Source organism: Camelina sativa, chromosome 1 (genome assembly GCF_000633955.1).
Source record: "Camelina sativa cultivar DH55 chromosome 1, Cs, whole genome shotgun sequence".
Lineage (NCBI taxonomy): Eukaryota > Viridiplantae > Streptophyta > Magnoliopsida > Brassicales > Brassicaceae > Camelina > Camelina sativa.
This window is the reverse complement of record NC_025685.1, coordinates 9,761,299-9,779,882: the sequence shown is the minus strand read 5'-3', so window position 1 is coordinate 9,779,882 and position 18,584 is coordinate 9,761,299. Positions and strand designations below refer to the sequence as shown.

At 35.0% G+C, this 18,584-nt stretch overlaps 4 protein-coding genes, 1 non-coding gene and 1 pseudogene across 7 annotated transcripts; 3 read left to right on the top strand and 3 right to left on the bottom strand.

Moving 5' to 3' along the window:
• On the top strand, nt 153–2,454 carry LOC109124757 (translocation protein SEC62-like). Its single transcript, XM_010511232.2, has 5 exons — nt 153–308; nt 710–1,024; nt 1,236–1,440; nt 1,694–1,922; nt 2,082–2,454. The coding sequence occupies exons 1-5, from the start codon at nt 210–212 to the stop codon at nt 2,302–2,304; spliced, it is 1,071 nt and encodes a 356-aa protein (XP_010509534.1). The 5' UTR covers nt 153–209; the 3' UTR covers nt 2,305–2,454.
• Nucleotides 2,503–4,725, bottom strand: LOC104785922 (nuclear transcription factor Y subunit A-9-like). 2 transcript variants are annotated; one of them, XM_010511212.2, is made up of 6 exons: nt 4,580–4,725; nt 4,022–4,277; nt 3,833–3,918; nt 3,673–3,747; nt 3,133–3,297; nt 2,503–3,023 (listed from the first exon to the last, which is right to left on the bottom strand). In XM_010511212.2, exons 1-6 carry the CDS (start codon nt 4,580–4,582, stop codon nt 2,709–2,711), a joined length of 900 nt encoding a protein of 299 aa, XP_010509514.1. In that variant the 5' UTR covers nt 4,583–4,725; the 3' UTR covers nt 2,503–2,708. The 2 variants fall into 2 exon arrangements, with proteins under 2 accessions (XP_010509514.1, XP_010509523.1); XM_010511221.2 differs by lacking the exon at nt 4,580–4,725 and adding an exon at nt 4,375–4,564 and having other exon boundaries at nt 2,698–3,023.
• Nucleotides 6,600–7,718, bottom strand: LOC104785911. Its single transcript, XM_010511200.2, has one exon. It carries the CDS (start codon nt 7,511–7,513, stop codon nt 7,127–7,129), a length of 387 nt encoding a protein of 128 aa, XP_010509502.1. The 5' UTR covers nt 7,514–7,718; the 3' UTR covers nt 6,600–7,126.
• Nucleotides 10,700–12,493, bottom strand: LOC104785900 (heterogeneous nuclear ribonucleoprotein H3-like). 2 transcript variants are annotated; one of them, XM_019227230.1, is made up of 3 exons: nt 11,900–11,979; nt 11,847–11,850; nt 10,700–11,800 (listed from the first exon to the last, which is right to left on the bottom strand). In XM_019227230.1, exons 1-3 carry the CDS (start codon nt 11,977–11,979, stop codon nt 11,198–11,200), a joined length of 687 nt encoding a protein of 228 aa, XP_019082775.1. In that variant the 3' UTR covers nt 10,700–11,197. The 2 variants fall into 2 exon arrangements, with proteins under 2 accessions (XP_019082775.1, XP_010509492.1); XM_010511190.2 differs by adding an exon at nt 12,342–12,493 and having other exon boundaries at nt 10,700–12,059.
• TRNAS-GCU lies at nt 12,686–12,767 on the top strand. Its single transcript has one exon. It is a non-coding gene; the product is annotated as a tRNA-Ser (tRNA).
• Nucleotides 15,897–17,988, top strand: LOC104785890 (annotated as a pseudogene).

Sequence of the window (18,584 nt, the reverse complement as noted above, 5' to 3'; positions counted from 1 at the left end):
TTGCTGTATTAGACTATATAACAGGAGATTAACACTCTGGTAATCCAATGCCTAATATAAACCGGTTTTTGCAATCTGAATTCTACGGTTTACCAGAAAACCAGATTTTTTTTTTTGTTATAACAAAACAAAATATTTTTGGATCTATAAACAAAAAAAAAAATCGAAAAAAAAAACTCTCCGACTCGAAAGAAGAGGGAGAGAGAGAGATGAAGAAGTCGGTCGGAGCAGAGAAGAAGAGAGTGAAACGATCATCGGGATCTGCATCCACCTCCGTTAGAGATTCTGGTTCCGATGCTCAACCTAGGGTTCGCTCTCCTCTTCTCTCTCATTTTTTTCTCTGATCCATTTTGTAAAATTGTGTTCTTCGTAGGTTACGTTTTCTTAAGTTTGATCGAGCGTAAAACCTCTGATTTTATGAATTAATGGACTTTTTCATGATTAATATTTGCTAAATTGTATGTGAATGCGCATAAATGTGTGTTCTTTTTTGGATTTTTTTGAGAACATTTTACTGTTTTGTGGTTATGTGAGTTGTGAATTATACCTGTGGAATGTTAAATTGGTTCACTGATATGGCCAAAGTTTGTTTTTTTTAAGGCCTTGGTAATGTGAAATGATGATCCTTTTTTGATGATTGCATTGAAGTTAATGCTTTGTCCATATGCTTAATTTTGTTTCGTTTTTACATTGTCATTTCCTTTACTAGAAGCAAGCTGTGAAGAAGGATACGTTTCAGTTGTTTGCTGAGAAAGTTAGAGACCACAAGGGATTAGAATCCAGATGGGCTGTTATGGAGCAAGCACGAGTTGAATACTTCAGAGGCAAAGATTTTGTGAGCTTTATGAAGAATAACCCTGATTTTAAAGAGATTCTGGAAGAAGATAAAGACCTTGATACAGACGATATTGCCAATGTTTTGTTGGGAAAGAACCTTTTGGTCCGCTGTGATCGTGTTACTAAAACTCTTCGTCCTGGGAAGAAAAAGCTCTCTACCTGGCCAGCTCATCTCGAGATTTTCCGTGTAAGTTGAAGTTACTTTCTTAGAGAAAACCTGCTGTTGAACTTGTTGTCTTGTCATATCTTTTTGAAACATCTTTTGCCACTTACTACACAATTAATTCAACATTTTCACCATCATTCCTCTTTGGTTCTTGTTTATTTTGGTTAAGATATGCATTCACTAGTGCAAGTATATCAGCGTTTTGATTTCATTCTTTTTCTTTGTAACGCAGGATGATCAATCTTTCTCTGAAAATGATGCCTTTTTTGCATGGACTTTCGAAAAACGACATCCACTATGGCAAACACTTTTGTCCTTCTTCTGGCCTGTATTGACTCTCGCAATTTGTTTGTTTCCTGTGTACCCACACCGTTGCAAACTAATTGTACTCTACTCATGCGCGGGCATTCTTTTGATGATTCTCTCTTTGCTTTTCGGTAAGCTCTTCACATATAAACTGGTTGATGTGGGGTTTGGGAGTGTCTTTCACCCGTTATTGGCTCTACATCTGGTTTTCTTTTATCATTGAGCATTGTTAGAATAGCAAATTACCACTATGCAATGTTAGACAATGATTTACTAGATATGGATACCTAACTGATTCAGGTCACAAATTAGGGGGTCATATACTTATGTAGTTTTAACATGGTTTATATACTAAGATTAGTCCGTCTGGATTTCCTATTGCAGTGAGAGCAGTTGTTTTCGGTGCTATGTGGATTCTTTTGGGAAAGCGTGTCTGGGTCTTCCCCAACATTCTAGCCGAAGAAGCCACATTGAAGGAACTGTTCCGTTTCTGGCCAAAGAAAGACGAGGAAGAACCACCCAAGTGGACATCCCGACTTTTCTACACAGTAGTGGCTATTGTTGCTGTCATGCTGCTTAGGCACCATGCCCCTGATGAAGCTGCTCGGGCCAGGTATACACTCCCTTCTTATCCACCTCTATATATCGCTTTAAACCGCTTTAAAATATATTTTTTTTCCTGCTTAGTTAGAACCATATCTAGTCGCTTTAGGTTCGAGTTTTGGATGTGTTTGCAGTTGAGGTTGAATTGTGATGAGTTTTGTTCATACAGGTACCAAAGAAGGATGTCTAACATAATTGATGATGTCCTTGAGTGGTCACCAAAGTTGGCACTTTCTGGTTTGATGGAGAATCAGCAACCTGTGAACATAACAGATGCGGCAAACAACTCCTCAGACGCAGCAGGTCCTGACCAGACTGAAGATGCTGACCTAGATGAAACCCAAGGGGAGGAGGAAGCTGATGGTTGGACTGACCCTGATCTAAAACCATAAAAACAAATATTGAAACGAAAGTTCATTGTAACAAATAAGTCAGCTTTAAGTGACCAAGACGAGGTGAGTTCTTATAAGAAAGTCTTGAAAGATTTTGTGGTACTTTTTACTCTTTCATTTTGGCACACTCTGAAATTTAGTTTTCAATCACATAGTTTTGTATTTAAAACATCAAGTCTCAGTCAAAAGCTCTATCAGTGGCTAAGAAATGTTTACTTGATACTTAAGAGAGAGTTGACAAAGAAAAGCGGCAACATTTGAAGTATTCCAAACTGAAAAAAAAAAAGACACAAAGCTACAAAAAGTATTTGTACAAAATAAGAAAAAGAAAAAAAACTCTTCAATGGCTGCTACCAAATAAGCCAACAAAGAGAAAGCCAAGAATGAATTGCCGCCTTGTGAGGTCATTTGATGGCTAGACAAGCTTGAGAAGGATGGTTTGAGGAAAGGCTGTTCCATTGCTGCCCTGAACACTCTCCTTCTTCCCTTCTATTATAAGCTGAGCTCTGCATCTCATCTCCCTGAGGTGTTCTATACTCAACATTCCAAGCTTCACCTTGATCAGAATTAGATGACGTCGGGGACTGAGTAATACTACCATTGGTCTTTTCTTTAGCTTTGCGCTGTGAAGCTTCGGTGTTGGTTTTCTTTGCAAACCGTCCTCCAGTACCCCTTGGCCTCCTCATAGCATGTTGATGCCGAGATTCATGTAGATAAGGCTGTGGACCAGTCAAACAAACAAAAAGATGCACTAAGCAGCGTAATGTATTCACATTGGGATCAGAGATCTCAGGGAACTAATACTATTCATGAAAACACGCAATTTACCTTTCTGGATTTTATTAGCTTCTTCTCTAGCTCGGCCTTGGCGCGTGCCTGCCTTCGCCTCAGTATCGCCTGGTACTGTTTAGCATTCACGAAAACTGGTTCTTGTGCCATCTCAGGAGGCAGTGGCATTCTTGAATGAGGCATCCCACCATATGGAACAAAACCCTGATACGGAAAGTGTGTTATTTATCAGAAACTCACATAGAAACTAAACAGATTAGAAGGGCCATAGAAACCCTGTCGATAAGCAAATGCATTTCCCAATCTCTCCAATAATAAACTGCTACTTTAAATCATAATGACTATAGATATCAAGAACAGTGTTAGGAAATTATAATCATGCTAGACTCCAAAGCACCTACAAATACTACGATATTTTTAACCTGAAATATCACGTTTCACATCCTAATAGCAACCATGAATTATGGTAGACGTACCATCCAAACATGTCAAATGATCAAATCAAATAGTCTCAACAGAGAAAATTAGTAGAGGCTTCAGGAAAGCTTATAAATAATTTGGTAATAGAGTCATATATACCAAGGGATGATGTCCATAAGCTCCCATTACTCCTGCATAATAAGGATCCTGGTATGGATTCGAGGATGTCCATCCCTGCATGATTCATAACCAAACAAAACTGTTAGCAACCGTAGCTACATTTTTCCTAAAAGATTTTATATCTATCAGCTAAACTTACAACTGTGTGGCCAACAAGTTGAGGGTGAGGAGGTTGATTGATGCCGGTATGCATAGGTTCTTGATTTTTATCACTGTAATCTCCAGCTGCAAACCAAAATAAACCAACAACACTTGGGGTGATGGAGAATTAAAAACAACTATAAGCAAATCCACAAGAGCGTAGCACCAAGAGAGCAAATCAATGCACCTGAATGGGGAGACGTTGTCACATTTCGTTCCTTGTTAACCTTATCATCTCTATTGGAAGGTGATTTCGAACCATTTGATTCCAATGCTATAAACTTAGAAGGTTTATCTCCAGCTTCCATAACAGAATTCGCATTGCAGGCAGCTGCAGCACGCTGCCAAAGGTTTAAACTATTTATAGAAGACGACGATGCTCGATGAACCTCTGAATCGATCTTTTCCCCACTTTCGGATTTTGAATGCATGTCTTCAATTCCCTATACGAAATCCAACTGTTAGTGATGACGTACGACAACCTAATCCAAACAGAACAACTAACAAAAATCAAAACTTTTAGCAATTTTGACTCCTCACAATACTCAACGAAAGGACTCAGTAGCAAGGAACAAGCGAAAACCCAGAAACGTTCGAAGATAGGATTCACCAAATCAGACTTCAATTTCGAAACTTTGGGAATTTCGAGAGAGGAAGAACAGAAGAAGACAAAAACCCTAGAAGTAAGGTATAAGCAGCTTCATGCAATCACAACAAGAACGATTTGGAAAAAGAATCAACATACCATTCAACCTAAAAAACGTAGGAGACCGTCTCGGAGAGAGGAGGCGTCCACGGTGATTTGAAGGATACGCTTCCGCCTTTGGAAGATGGAACGATCTGAGGAAGTTTCCAGTCAGAGGAAGGAAGGGAAAAAAAAGTTTAAAAAAAAAAAAAAAAAAAAAAAAAATTTTTATGGAATTGAATTTAATGTATTATTTAATATTTTTTGTTGTATTTGATCGTCGTAGGAGCCAGGAGGAACTACAAAAAGTACTTTAAGTTTTTGTTCTGTTTTGAATCTTGGTTGACACGTGCTGTCCACGTGAACGGCGGCAACACATCACTTTTTCAACTTATTTACTGGGGATGGATACGATATGAATTTATTGAACAGAATAATAATTTGAGTATTGTTTAGTTTCTCTGGGCTTATTACGGAAATAAGGCCTTATATTGTGAAGGCCCAACATCTTAACTTTTTTTCTTTATTTTTTAAACGTCTTCAATTTTTGTAGAGTAATCAGAAATGCAAAACAAAAGTTCATACAGAATTTTTTTAAAGAAAATACCTAAAAAATACCACTAAAATAATTTTTTTTGTTTCAAAAATACCATCATTAGGTTTTTTTTTCAAAGATATCACTACAAACTTTTTAGTCGGAAAATAACACAAACACTACAAATAATTTTAAGGGTTTATAACTTTAAAAAAATATAGGTTTTTGTTTAGTATCTTGGATATAGGTTAAACTGTAGTTTTATTTTTTTGTATTTTGAGGAAAAAAAACTTTTTTTACTGGTATTTATGAGAATTATAATTGCTTACGAATAAAATAAAGAAAAATCTTTTATATTAAAGAATATGTGATTAATAACTTTTTGTAAAATGGAGTTATTGTACTTTATCAATTAAAAACTAAAAATACAATCATCATGATATGTTGTTTTTTTTGTTCTTTGTGTCAAATCTTTCTTCTCCGTTTTTCTCTTATCCTCTGAGTCGTTTCTTAAGGAATCAATTAGCTTTTCTTTTTTTTTTTAGATAGATTTTTGGGCCTATTGGCTTAGAAATTCCTTGTTTACTTTATGGAGTTTCGTTTTGCACATTTCTATTTTAATTTGAACTAATTCAAGGACACTTTTGATTACTTTGACCCTTGTATATGGATTTGTACATTCCAAGTAAAACGTAAAATGGTCAAGAATAATCTTTTCTGTTTTTCTAAAAAGAATTATCATTTCTGTATTATCGATGATGTGATAAAGATGTGTTGTTTAACTTTTTTTATGAAAAAAAACCTATAGATGAAAAGAAAAAAAGAGAGAAAAAATAATAATGAGAAAAGCCGCACGAGTCGCTTCATTGGATTCCCTTGGCGGATGTTATCCTCTCTGGCCTCGACACTGTGGCCATCCCCACTAACTCTTCACATATTCCTCGTCTCTTTGCTTTCACTAATATTATAACATATCTTATATTTTCTAATTAGTGAACATTAGTTTTCATGTTTGGAGTTAAAAGAAGTGGAACAAAAAGATGCATTCAATAAAAGTTTATATGGACACTAAACTTTGAAATATTATATATTTGGAATTAGATTTTAGAAAACGATTGATGGTGGGATTTCTTCTCCGTTTTTAATTGAAATTTCATCTCAGAATGACTCTATATACTCTTTTTAATTGATAGAGAGAAGGTAATAGTTTATTTAGAATTAGAAGTGTGTGCACACACAGATATGCATATAAAATTTTACTTTTATATTATATAGTTGCTGAAGATTGACTTGGTAAAATTAATTTATGCTCCTTTCTATGCGGTGTTAATGTTATTGGACCTAAACTCAGTGCGAAGTTCCATGTAGAAAGTGATTGTTTCTCAATCAAATAATTTTTTGTATAAATATCTGCATATATATATGTCTAAGATCAAGAACTTCCTGATTAAAAACGACTAACTAAGAAGTAGTACTTCACTTTAACCGAACTTTTACTGTCAAGTGAACTAGGATCATGTACAAACGATCGATCAAAGCAAAAAATGAACGAACTAGCGAGGAAGAACAACACATTAGGTGAAACCAAAAGAAAAACTCAATCCACATCAAAATTACAAAAACTGACAAAGCTAATAATAATAGGCCAGAAATTAAAGTCAGTACTGAGTAGGAACCTAACACATAGCACTTAGAAAAAAGTGAAGCAAGAAAAGTATTAAATAATTAAAGGGGTGGTAATGGTATCAATTATAGTTTAAATCATAGTAGTTGATTTCTGATATACCCTACCACAAAAACTCAAACCGACTTCATTCAAATCATCCCAAAAAAAAAGAGCGCCAAAATAATGAAAAAAAAACGATAACCAAACAAACCAAAATAGGAAAAAACATCTCATGAATTTACCAAAATGAAGATAACAAAAAACATCACACAAAATATTATAGGATACTCTTCGTTATTGTATTAACAAAATCAAAGAGATGAATTTTTGATCAGCTTCTTATACTACTTTCTCTATCAAATCCTAACCAACAAAAAAAAAACTAATTAATAACTTAAAAAGTTGTTCATCGATCGTGTGCGTTGACGAAGAAGAGCTCTATCTCCGGAGGAGCAAAGAAAACGATCTGCCTCCGTCGTAACACGCAGTTCGGTGTGACTCTTTGCTTCTTAGGCGCCGGTGGACACGTCAGCATCTCCGGTATCCTAGACTTCTGAGCTTTCGGGGTACAACAACCGCCGCCTGGTGAAGAAGCTAGCACCGCCGGGGAAGGAGAGGGAGGAGAAAACGAAGTCGTTGAAGAAGAACATGTAGACACAACACTAGATGCAGATGTTTGATCAAGAGTTGTACTTGTGTTGGTGTTGTTGTGTTGTGGAAGTTGTTTCTTGAAATGGCTTCTTGTTAGTATCTTATCAGTTCGATTTGGTTTTCTTGCTTTTTTTGATGCCATCTTTAGACCTTAACCAAGAGGGTTTTCTCAAAAAAGAAAAGAAATAGTAAGATGGTTCTTTTTTTTCTTTTTCTTTGCAAGGTTAGGTGAGAGACATAGAGAGAGAGAGAGAGAGAAGAGGAGACGAGAGTCGTTGCTTACTTGCCTACGTAGCATATATAGTATGAAAATACGAGTCAAAAACTTAGTGGGAGTGTCACTTTAAAGTTTCTAAATTTTGACTATCAAAAGTTTTCACTGAGTCGAACAGAAAAAAGAAAAGAAAAAAAAGTGATGGATTGATCTTTAAAAAGGTGAAAAGAGTATTCTCTTTAAGGATCAAGATAAATGCGTGTAATAACTATGTAAGTCTGACCACATAATAATGGGTACTAAATATAGTTTTATTTGCAATTTTAAAGACTATGAGCATAAGCATTAACAAGAATAGAGGTTGCCCCAAGTGGTAATATCAAAGAAAGATATGTGCCAATGATATAATGAAAACTATGAGTTTTTAATACAAAATTAATTGACGATAAGTATATTTATCCATATCATTTACATAGTATAATTATTATTTTAGGATTTCAGATATAGGATCCTAATACCAGTAGAACAATAAAACATGGATATTTTTTGTAAGGTAACATACATGACGACAAAAAGTCAAGTTAACAGTAGTGCCGGTGGTGCACAGATAAAACAAGGATATCTCTGTATATGGTAACATACATGATGTCATTACTTCAGATTAACAGTGGTGGTGCTGGCTGGTGCACATACTTGAACCCTTTCACAATTCACATGGTGACTGTAACTTTTGGAAATAACTAGTAAAAAAAATTCCAGTTTAATACATATATAATTGGTGTCGGGCGAGAGAGAGAGAGAGAGTCTTCTCACACTGAGCTGAAAGGCCCCCAAATTGGTTAAATATTATTTGGATTTGGATGCACATATGACCCGACAACAAAAAACCGAGAAAATTGACCTTTTTTGCCCATTTCTCTTTATTAATTGTTTTCACTTTTTGAGTAGATGAGGTTACTATTAACTACGTTTTCTCTCACTTTCTGCCGTCCAAATAGTTTTGAGACTAAAACGGCAAATTACTAGTCACATAAAACTTTCATAACCTTATTTTCTATCTGACGGTAAACCAAATCAAGAACATCTATTTTTTAAAATCTTTGAAGACTAAAAAACAAAACATGGAGTATATTACAACATTACACTGCATAAGAAAAGGAGTACAGTTTATATAAAAATAAAAAATGGAATAGAGGGAAAATAATAAGATAAAAGTTAACACAAACTTTGATGTAAGAAGAAAATCACGTGGGCTGACATGCAAATTCAATGTAATACAAGGATAAACTATTTATACGGTTCCATGTATGTACGCCCGCCAACTAACTATTTTCTGATTTTAGTTGAGGTTGTTGTACGAATTTTACTATAAGAGTATCATTTATGCAATACTTTTTCCGTTGTTTGAAATCTTGAATTTTTTAAAAGATGAATTAAAAACTTTAGATCCCTTTTTATAAACACAAAAAAAAAAGTACGAACATATTGTTGCGCGATTGGTTATTGTCATGGGATCCTAAACATAGGATTCACAATGCAAGTGGCATTCCGATAAGTCTTTGGTTTCACACTTGATAAACGAATTACAAAAAGTTCTTAGCAAATAGAATATTCATATAAAAGTTTCATATCAAACTAATTAAATGTGTTACACAAAATAGCTATCGAAACTCTTTTAGAGAGGGCATAGAATATTGGGAGATTACATGTCATAACTCTTTTTGTTTCAGTTTAAGCATCATTACCATTGGTTCTTGGAGATATTGTATAACTCACCTTCGTCCTTCGGCCACCCACATAGCTAACTCTTCCATTATAGCATATTCATTCACACATCAAAAATGATTAGTTCTTTTTGTTTGTAGACTTTTCAAAATTTAATTAGTGATTAGCTTTTCGCAGCTATTTGAAAATATATTATTATAACAATTATTTCAAATTAGTGGCTACTAATAAGAATTTACAATGAATTTAGGTATTGTTCAACTCTTAAACATTTCAATTAAAGAGAAAATAAATAAAAAACAGATTCCCCTTCAATGTTAAGCGTACACCAGGGTGCAAACGTTTGGTATAATCACACTAATATATAGTGTGATAACGTGAAAGTAGGTCAAGAACCGTGAATTTCTAATGGATGTCCCGTCACAAAGCATACTTGAGAGAACCATCTTTAAATACTTTTCTAACAATTTGTATTTTTATAGTCTCTAAAGTTGGTGATGATATACATCTCCAAAGTCCATCTTTAAGTACATGGGATGGATGTCCCATCACAAAGCATACTTGAGAGAACCATATTTAAGTACATGGGATCTCCAACGTCCAAAGACAAAAGGCTACAAAGATGTAAGTGAGCTTCAATCCGTTGTGTCATTCGTTACTAATTGGCAAAAGGTTCCGAAATGGGTGTTTCTGTTATCATCGTCATTGGAGTTAAGAGTGATTCTTTTGGATATTAAGCTTAGTAATATGAAATGTAGTGAACTTAAGCTTGCTGCATTTTTACTGAAATATATTTTGGGATTCTATATGCTTGAAATGTAAACGTAACATATCTGTGATCGTAATTTCTCGTTCGAGAATACAAGTTTCGATGTACAGTAGGGATTTGGATGAAGTTTGCAATGTAAAATCATTCTAATCGTATTCACTCACAGTAGAATAATTTACAATTACTTCTATGTTATTGTTCAACGTCTTAAACAAATCAATTACAAAATTCAGACTCCCTCTAAGATGTGTACAAAGATGGCAGAATGATAAAGACATGAGATGCAGTTTAAAATTGGAAAACCCCAAAGTTTCTTCTGCTTGCATAATGATATTTCCAGAATCGTGCTAACAAGTAGTTTGATCTAGCCGTTCATTTTTTCTGATATTATCACCTGGTCAGTTTAAGATGTGATAGTCGAAGTGAAAAAGGGCAAGAAACAATACCTAACAAGTAACAACTATTCTACCATTTGTATTATACTGTCTATTGATACATATACGTCCAATGGTTTTGTCCCTACATATAAAATAATGTCTGAAGCATTGTTAAGAGAATCCATTCATACCAAAAACAATAACTAACAGTAACAAAGAACATATATACAGAGTAATGCTCCATACTGTTTTTGTTTTCTCACGAAACTATAATATCAATGAAGACAAATTGCTTTTACTAGTCTGTTTTACAAATTACTACAAAGATTCCAAAAACGATTCATCTTTTCAAGGTTCCTGACGACCTTGAGACGGTGACGGTATAACAACATGTCTCTGAGACAAGAGTATCAATCAAGATTTCTCTTTCAACAACTTTAGTAAAGCATAATAATGTTACAATCCAACAAGGGTTCTTACGATAAACAACACGAGTGGATCAAAAGATCATTAAGCACCCATTTGATTCAAAACTTACTTCTAATTGATTCCAGGTGCATGAAAAATCTTGACCAATACAGCACAACAAAATCTAAAGAATGGATAAAACCCGCTAGTATTCTTGACCAGATAGTACATGAAAACCGGAACCATCAATGCATCGGAATTGTGATCTTAGGATAACCATTTAGAAGAGGTATGATTGTAAGTACCATGAGAGAGAGAGAGAGAGATGTTGTATCACCTTCCTCTTGATAGTGCCTCCTCTAACTCCTCAATCGATGAAGGAAACAATTCTATGTAACGGCTCCCAAGCGTCTTCCTATCCTTAACCATTGCAGCCCGTGACTCTTCCGCATTCCTAAACTCCACAAACGCTTCCCCAGTGGGTCTCCCTTCACCATTAACAGTAACATGAACAGAGTCTTCAGACAGATCAAAATCTTTGAAGAAGTCAAGTATGTCTTCCTTTCCCGCTGAGAACGGTAATCCTCTCAATCTCAAGATACCCGTATGCTCAATGTTCTCTTTCCCATCATCACTAGACCTAGCCCTCTGCACATGTCTGCTGCGAGTTGGACTTGCACCACTAACTCCGCCTCCACCACCGCCATTTCCACCTCCACCCCCACCGCCATTGCCACCTCCACTGCCACCACTAGCCATACCATGGACACGAGATTCCGCAACCTCATTAGCAATAGCCTTATAGTACTCTTGTTTAGTACTCCTAAAAACTTCGACATATCTCCTTCCCATGTTCTGCCTGTTCTTATGAAGAGCAAAATCAACCTGGAGGGGATAACCAAGAACGCAAAAGGCTTCTCCAGTGAGCTTATTGTTCTTGTGAATAAACAAGACATCGACCACATCTAAACCGTGAAAAAACTCTACTACATCAAGCTCAGCGCAGTCAAAGGGTAAACCACGGAGTCGAACCACAGGAAAAGGAGGAGGTGGAGGAGGAGGAACAAAACCATAAGGGTTATTATACATAAAGCCAGAACCAGGATGAGGTCCATAGAATGGTCCAGGAGGACCTTGATCAATCATTCTTTGACGCTTAGGTCCCATCTCACGCCCATCAGGACCATCTCCATATCTACATTCACCACACAACATATCACAACTAAAGTTCAAAACTTTCTTGAACAAACAACTTCTTATATAAAACTAAAGCAAGACTTTTTACACTACACCATTCAGAGAGAGATCACAGGTCAAATAAGTTTCCTAAAGAACAGAACAAGTAACATTAACAGAAGATGAAACTGAAGTGATTCAGGATTGAATTGAAACGAATACAAATAAACCCTAATTGCGGGGGGAACTAATGAAATCAAAAATCATTGGCGAACAAATCAGAGATAATTATAGGGCTTACCCTCTGTAGAACATAATCTTTCCCTACGCTGTGTCGCCTGTTTCTGGATGATCAAATCGATTGGAATTTTCGAGGAGCTTCTTCTTCTTCTTCTTCGTCTTCTCTGAGCCTTCGAATTCGACACCGTGCCCTTCGAAATCTTTCTTGATTAAAAAAAAGCGTTACAATTACAAGGAAACAAATTAGAAGGAAAATAAAGGATATTGGGCTTATAAAAGGCTTGGGCTTTTAATACAATCAAGATAATCTTGCTGGATCAGCCTTCGTGCGAATTTTGTTGTTTGTAAATGTTAACGTGCTCTATAAGTCTATATAAACCTTAAATTAGTACCTAAATCAAAAAAGTCGCTTTGGCCGAGTGGTTAAGGCGTGTGCCTGCTAAGTACATGGGGTTTCCCCGCGAGAGTTCGAATCTCTCAGGCGACGATATCTTTTTGGACCAAAAGTTCTTTTCATTTTTTGATAAAACATGTTTTGGTTTTTTTTTATACACGTACAGTAGTGCCGGTGCTAGAAAATGTTTGAGGCGGGTTTCTTTAAATCCTGCGAGTTACAACTTTTATAAATATGGATTGGTTATGGTATAGTGGCTACAACATATGGCTAAAACGTTAAGCTTTTTTTTTTTTGGGGTTAGAGAGAGTATAAATGGTCAAGATGATCAGAGTAGTGAAAACAAATTATTTTAGTGTAACAAAGACCTAATATTAATTTTAAATATTTATATGGCTATCTTTAACACACAAAAAAAAAATATTTATATGGCTATCACGGACCAATGTGAAACCATCAAAGAATGTATTCGTGATTCACAAATGTGGTAGAAAAAGTATATATTGATCATCGAAGAATGTATTCACCCAAGTTTACATCTAAAGGAGGAGTTGTCCCATGATCAATATCTTTTTGGGGAAAATTGTGAAATAGTTACACTGTAGCGTGTGTAGACTAATTCATTCAATTAACTATAAAAAAATTATAAAACAAGTTTTTAAATAGAAAAATAACATCATGGCCAATTCCAAAAGCAAATAGTTTGGAAGAACAAAAATACTATACACATACATACATGCATTTGTATACACACACACATACAAAGACTTTTTACATTATAAAATATAATAACATTTTTAAAAGTGAAATTAACACGAGGTGCGTATATAGATAAAAATGTCTGAGAAGAGAGAACAAAGCATACATATAAGACACACTAGAGAGATTAAAGAAACGCACTTACACAAAAAAGGTTCATATACAAAAATCCACACACACACATACACACTCGTTCTTGCTCGGGAACATGTACTGATTTATTTTAATCTAATCCGATTCGAACCAATTAATAGCAAATCAACATGTTCTATACATTATTTTGACTTTCTGGCCCAATCTTTCCAAGTTCATACATTGCCACCAATGCAATTTCTTTTCAAACTCACTAATTTTGACCCATTCGTCTTACAATGTCGCATCTTACTACGACAACATTTTGGTATTGTTAAGATCAGTTTCTAATTTTCTATGCATGAGAAACTACCAATATGTCATAAGAAACAACAATTAAATCAAGAATACCCTTTAACAGGAACAAAAGAAAATCATATCGAATAGGAAAGAAAAAGTTACTTGCTTGGTCGTAGAACTACATTTCTATATAACCAAATCTTCTTGATCAAATCCAAAAATAAAATTTAGAATCCGCCGCCCATATATTAAAGAAGATCATAAACCATTATATGCACCCGATCATGGTTTCGACCAATAAAACAAAGCCACTAGCTAGGTTAACGTAATGTTATTACATAGAAATATCTTATAGTACTAAAATAGCCTGTAGACACACTAAACTCTATGACTAAATATACTACTATTTTCACCATTTTGTAGAACATTGGCCATTCACGTGTACTGCTGTGCATATGATATACCCGCAAAGTACTGTATAGAGCCTATAGACCTCAACAAATTAGGCCATCTTATCAGTGGTTATAGACTTGTAGTTGCGGGTTTTCTTACTACTCAAGGTATATAATTAACATCTAAAAAGATAGGGGAATTTCAAATTTGCAACAAGCTATATCTAATTTAATTAGTGAATAAGGTTATATAGCTCATAATTTTTATATATAAAAGGCATGTTTTAAATATAAAATACTAGGTTCAGAGTATTATTTTCAAAATATCTTCAAATTTTGAGATTAAAAAAGGTCACATACCCTAGTATTTTACATCCAAAAAATATTGTTTAAAACAAACGAATGCCATAATTTTGAAGACTACACATACATAGTTTTTTGGATAGTTGAAAATAGTAATAATGAGAACTAGCTTCTAAAATTAGGCCATAATGAGAATATAGGGTTTGATGCTAGCTATGGATTCATGAAGTAAGCTTAGCTTCTAAAATTACCTGAACATAAAAATTAAAGGGTTTAAACATCCACCAACATCGGAACATATAACTTCGTCAGCTTTTTTTTTTTTTTTGTTTGTAAAAATTCATTTATTAACTTTTTTTTTTAAAGTCGACGATATTCATTAACTAACTATACGTTATGTTAATTAATTAAATAAAGATTTGGGGTTTCCAAGTAATATGTTTCTGAAGCTGAGCCGACATATAGATTAGGCCACCAACGCAAGTGCTGTCCTGGATCACGACCATCTCTTTTTCCAACGCGATCAAACTCCCCACAAAACCAAAATGTTTACCATCTGGATTCTACGCCTCATCTCTCTCTATCTTTCTCTACATACATATTATATTTCAATTTTAGACATTAAAGGAGACAAACTTTTATCCTTGATTGTCGATCTTGTCCATTTTTTTATCCTTTCCATACTATGTTTTGTCTATTGTACTGTTTCATTTGCTCAGTTAAAAAGCTGTTATCGGCAGGTATTGGTATCAAAACTCAAACTAATCAAACCAACAACAAGAGTTACAAGACATATGAACTATATATACAACATTTAACCTAAAGATGATTCGTATAAATTTAATTTGATTAGTGATCTTAATCAGTAGATTTAAAAGACGCATGCTTATATCTATTTTAATCAATTTTTTATACATATATAGGTTAATTTCATATGATGATTAGATCTATTCTTTTTTTTTGGACAACTGATTAAATCTAGTAATCATTCTAATATATAAGATGGTTTCTCCCCCCTTTTTTTGGACTACCCAGAGGTTTTTGGCCTTTGGCTACCCCTTTAAGCTATGGAGTCATGGAGCAAAACATGTATTATTTAACAACAGCGAAATCTATACCCCGAACTTTAAGGCACACTCCCTTCAGAATATATTGTGGTACACCATATTTACACACGTCCGGTTTTTAGCCCCGATCTTATATAGTTTGTGACAAAAGTAATACTCCCTTGCTTATATGGTTATTTTGTTTCATAAAGATTTAATAATTGACTTTATTTTAATAAATACGCACTTCGAGTCCCAAGATAGTAAGTTTTCTTTTCCCTTCTTCAAACGTTCTCCTTGTTTCTTTTCTACCTACTATCTTCTCCGTACCCTTTTCTATCAATTATCATATGCTATTTTCCACCGCTTTGTCACATCACAACACTCATCTATATAATACACATGCCTGTATATACTCACTCATACACACACCCACATATATATGCATATCTAGCTTTCACTGGTTTCTTAACATAAACCCCATCATCTAGAGATATCTCGCCTTCTCCCTCTCTCTGTCTTTAATGTCTGATCCAGCTTGCATTTTCAACAATGGATACGTCGACTACTATGACTATAGCTTTAACTATTCCACTTCTCTCTCACGCATCTACAACTCTCATGGCAACTTCTACTACCCTCACCATACCACAAACCCAAACATCAACACAAATCATCATAACCCTACTTCACCTGACTCTCCTCCACTTAGAGAAGCTCTCCCTCTCCTTAGCTTAAGCCCCATCCATAAGCATCAAGAACCTATTGTTGATCACCAGCGTGAGTACTATTTCATGGAGACGACAGAAACCTCTTCTAATTCAAACTTTCTTGATCATGATCTTGATCAACGCCAAGAAACCCATCATCATGATGTAACCGTGGATCTTCATTTAGGGTTACCAAACCTCGGTGATGGTGGAAGCAGCAGCAGCGATGTGGTCCTTGATTCCACCGACGACCAAGAGCATCATCAAGATCAAGGAGTAGAATTTACTCTTGCTTCTGATCATGATGATGGTCATGGTGGCTTACAAAGGGGTAATCATCTTCATCACTTTTGGATCCCTACTCCTTCTCAGATTCTGATGGGTCCTACACAGTTCACTTGTCCTCTATGCTTCAAGACCTTCAACAGATACAACAACATGCAAGTAAGGATATATTAATTCATCCAATAAACCTAACTTTATTTAGTTGCTACTTGCCCTAGAATGATTTTCAACTTTTGACTTTTTTTCTTGTTCTTGAAAATTAATGGATCTTAATTCATACACTTTTCTTATTTTTTCTTCTAAATAATAATTCTCGTTGTGTTCTTTTTTTTTTTATATTAAATCTTCATCATGAGAAAATCCTTATATAGTACACACTACGACTTTTTCAAAATAATTATTACTATAGAACTTGAGAATAACTTTTTATTTGATGGTACAAGTCATCAGATGTACGATGGATTGATGGCTATGAAAAGATCAACTAAAATCAATCAATAGGTTTAAAATCTTCTTTAACCAACAGTCTTTTTTCATACTGACTCTTTCAAACCCTAAACTATATATTGCCTCTCTTGATTTTCGCGCAGTTCTACTACACAACACTCATTACCCTAAAAAGTAAAAGAAAAAGAGGATCATAAATGTCTTGCAGATTGTTCTATACCTCTTTAAATCTTCACACTAGCTTATATCATCGATATGATATTTTATTCCTATTGACCCTAATCACATGTACAGTTTTAGATCTTTCCTTTCTTTTAACGCCTGGAACATTTTCATTATTTTTTATTATAAAGATCATTAGTTTTGAAAAAAAGAAGAATTTAATTACCGTCTAAGAACAGCCTGTTTCAAGATTAGTTTGGATGCTAACCTGAAATGTCCTTTTGATCATAAAATCAAATATAAATGATTAAACGCAAACAAACATATGTTCTAATATTATATATGATGAGATGTTTATTAGATGCACATGTGGGGACATGGCTCACAATACAGAAAAGGACCGGAGTCGCTGAGAGGGACACAACCAACGGCGATGCTGAAGCTGCCTTGCTACTGCTGTGCACCGGGGTGCAAAAACAACATAGACCACCCAAGGGCAAGGCCGCTCAAGGACTTCCGTACGCTTCAGACACATTACAAGAGGAAGCACGGCGTGAGGCCCTTTGCTTGTCGTAGATGTGGGAAGTCTTTTGCGGTCAAAGGAGATTGGAGGACGCACGAGAAGAACTGTGGGAAGCTATGGTATTGCTCATGTGGGTCGGATTTCAAGCACAAGAGGTCTCTTAAAGACCATGTAAAGGCCTTTGGGAATGGTCATGTACCTTGTTGTGGAATTGATCATGAGGATGAAGAGGCTGCTTCTGATGTCGAGCAGCAAGAATGATATCGTGTTGTGTTGTCTCGTGCATTAACTAATTGCATGCTATTTGCTTTTGTATCTTCTTCGCTTTTTTTTTTTTTTTGGGATTAGCTAGTAAGTATTAATTATTAAGCTTTACTGTATTTTGAGGTCATTGTTAAAGTTTTTAGGACGTATCTTATTTAATTAATCTAAGTTTTTTCGTATAAATCCTCTTTATCAATACTTTAAAAAGTGATTCAAATATATATATAACAGGTGAATTAAGATAATGGACATAATGTCACTAAATTAAATTTTCGATCCTATTTATAATTTCACCTAAAATTTGAGGAAGGTTTTGTAATTTTTTGCAAATAAAAAATTGTAAGATGGTGCACCGGGTTAAACCGACCCGAGAAAAATCCGGGTCAAGACAGACCATTAGGAGGGGGAGGATTGGGGGAACATGGAGGTAGAAGGAAGATGGTAATTGGTAGGTAGAAAATGAGAAGCAAAGGTCAGGTCAGGGATAAAATAATCTTAATATGTTTGCTTCACTAGGCTAAGAATTTTGAACAGAGCAGCAAAGGCTATGGACTAGGGTTTCAAAATTCGAATTATTAAAGCTATTTATTTATCTCTTCCTTCGGTTTTAGATATTCTTCTCCTCCTCCGTCTCCCCCCCCCCCCCC

What these genes read in the sequence shown, in the direction of transcription:
- LOC109124757 (XM_010511232.2), top strand. Translation starts at nt 210, where the DNA reads ATGAAGAAGTCGGTCGGAGCAGAGAAGAAGAGAGTGAAACGATCATCG. An exon ending in GTTCCGATGCTCAACCTAGG is followed by an intron (nt 309 to 709) that starts GTTCGCTCTCCT and finishes TTCCTTTACTAG; the next exon opens with AAGCAAGCTGTGAAGAAGGA. An exon ending in CTCATCTCGAGATTTTCCGT is followed by an intron (nt 1,025 to 1,235) that starts GTAAGTTGAAGT and finishes TTTGTAACGCAG; the next exon opens with GATGATCAATCTTTCTCTGA.
- LOC104785911 (XM_010511200.2), bottom strand. Translation starts at nt 7,513, where the DNA reads ATGGCATCAAAAAAAGCAAGAAAACCAAATCGAACTGATAAGATACTA.
- LOC104785922 (XM_010511212.2), bottom strand. An exon ending in GACAACGTCTCCCCATTCAG is followed by an intron (nt 3,919 to 4,021) that starts GTGCATTGATTT and finishes TTTGGTTTGCAG; the next exon opens with CTGGAGATTACAGTGATAAA. An exon ending in AGCTAATAAAATCCAGAAAG is followed by an intron (nt 3,024 to 3,132) that starts GTAAATTGCGTG and finishes ACTGGTCCACAG; the next exon opens with CCTTATCTACATGAATCTCG.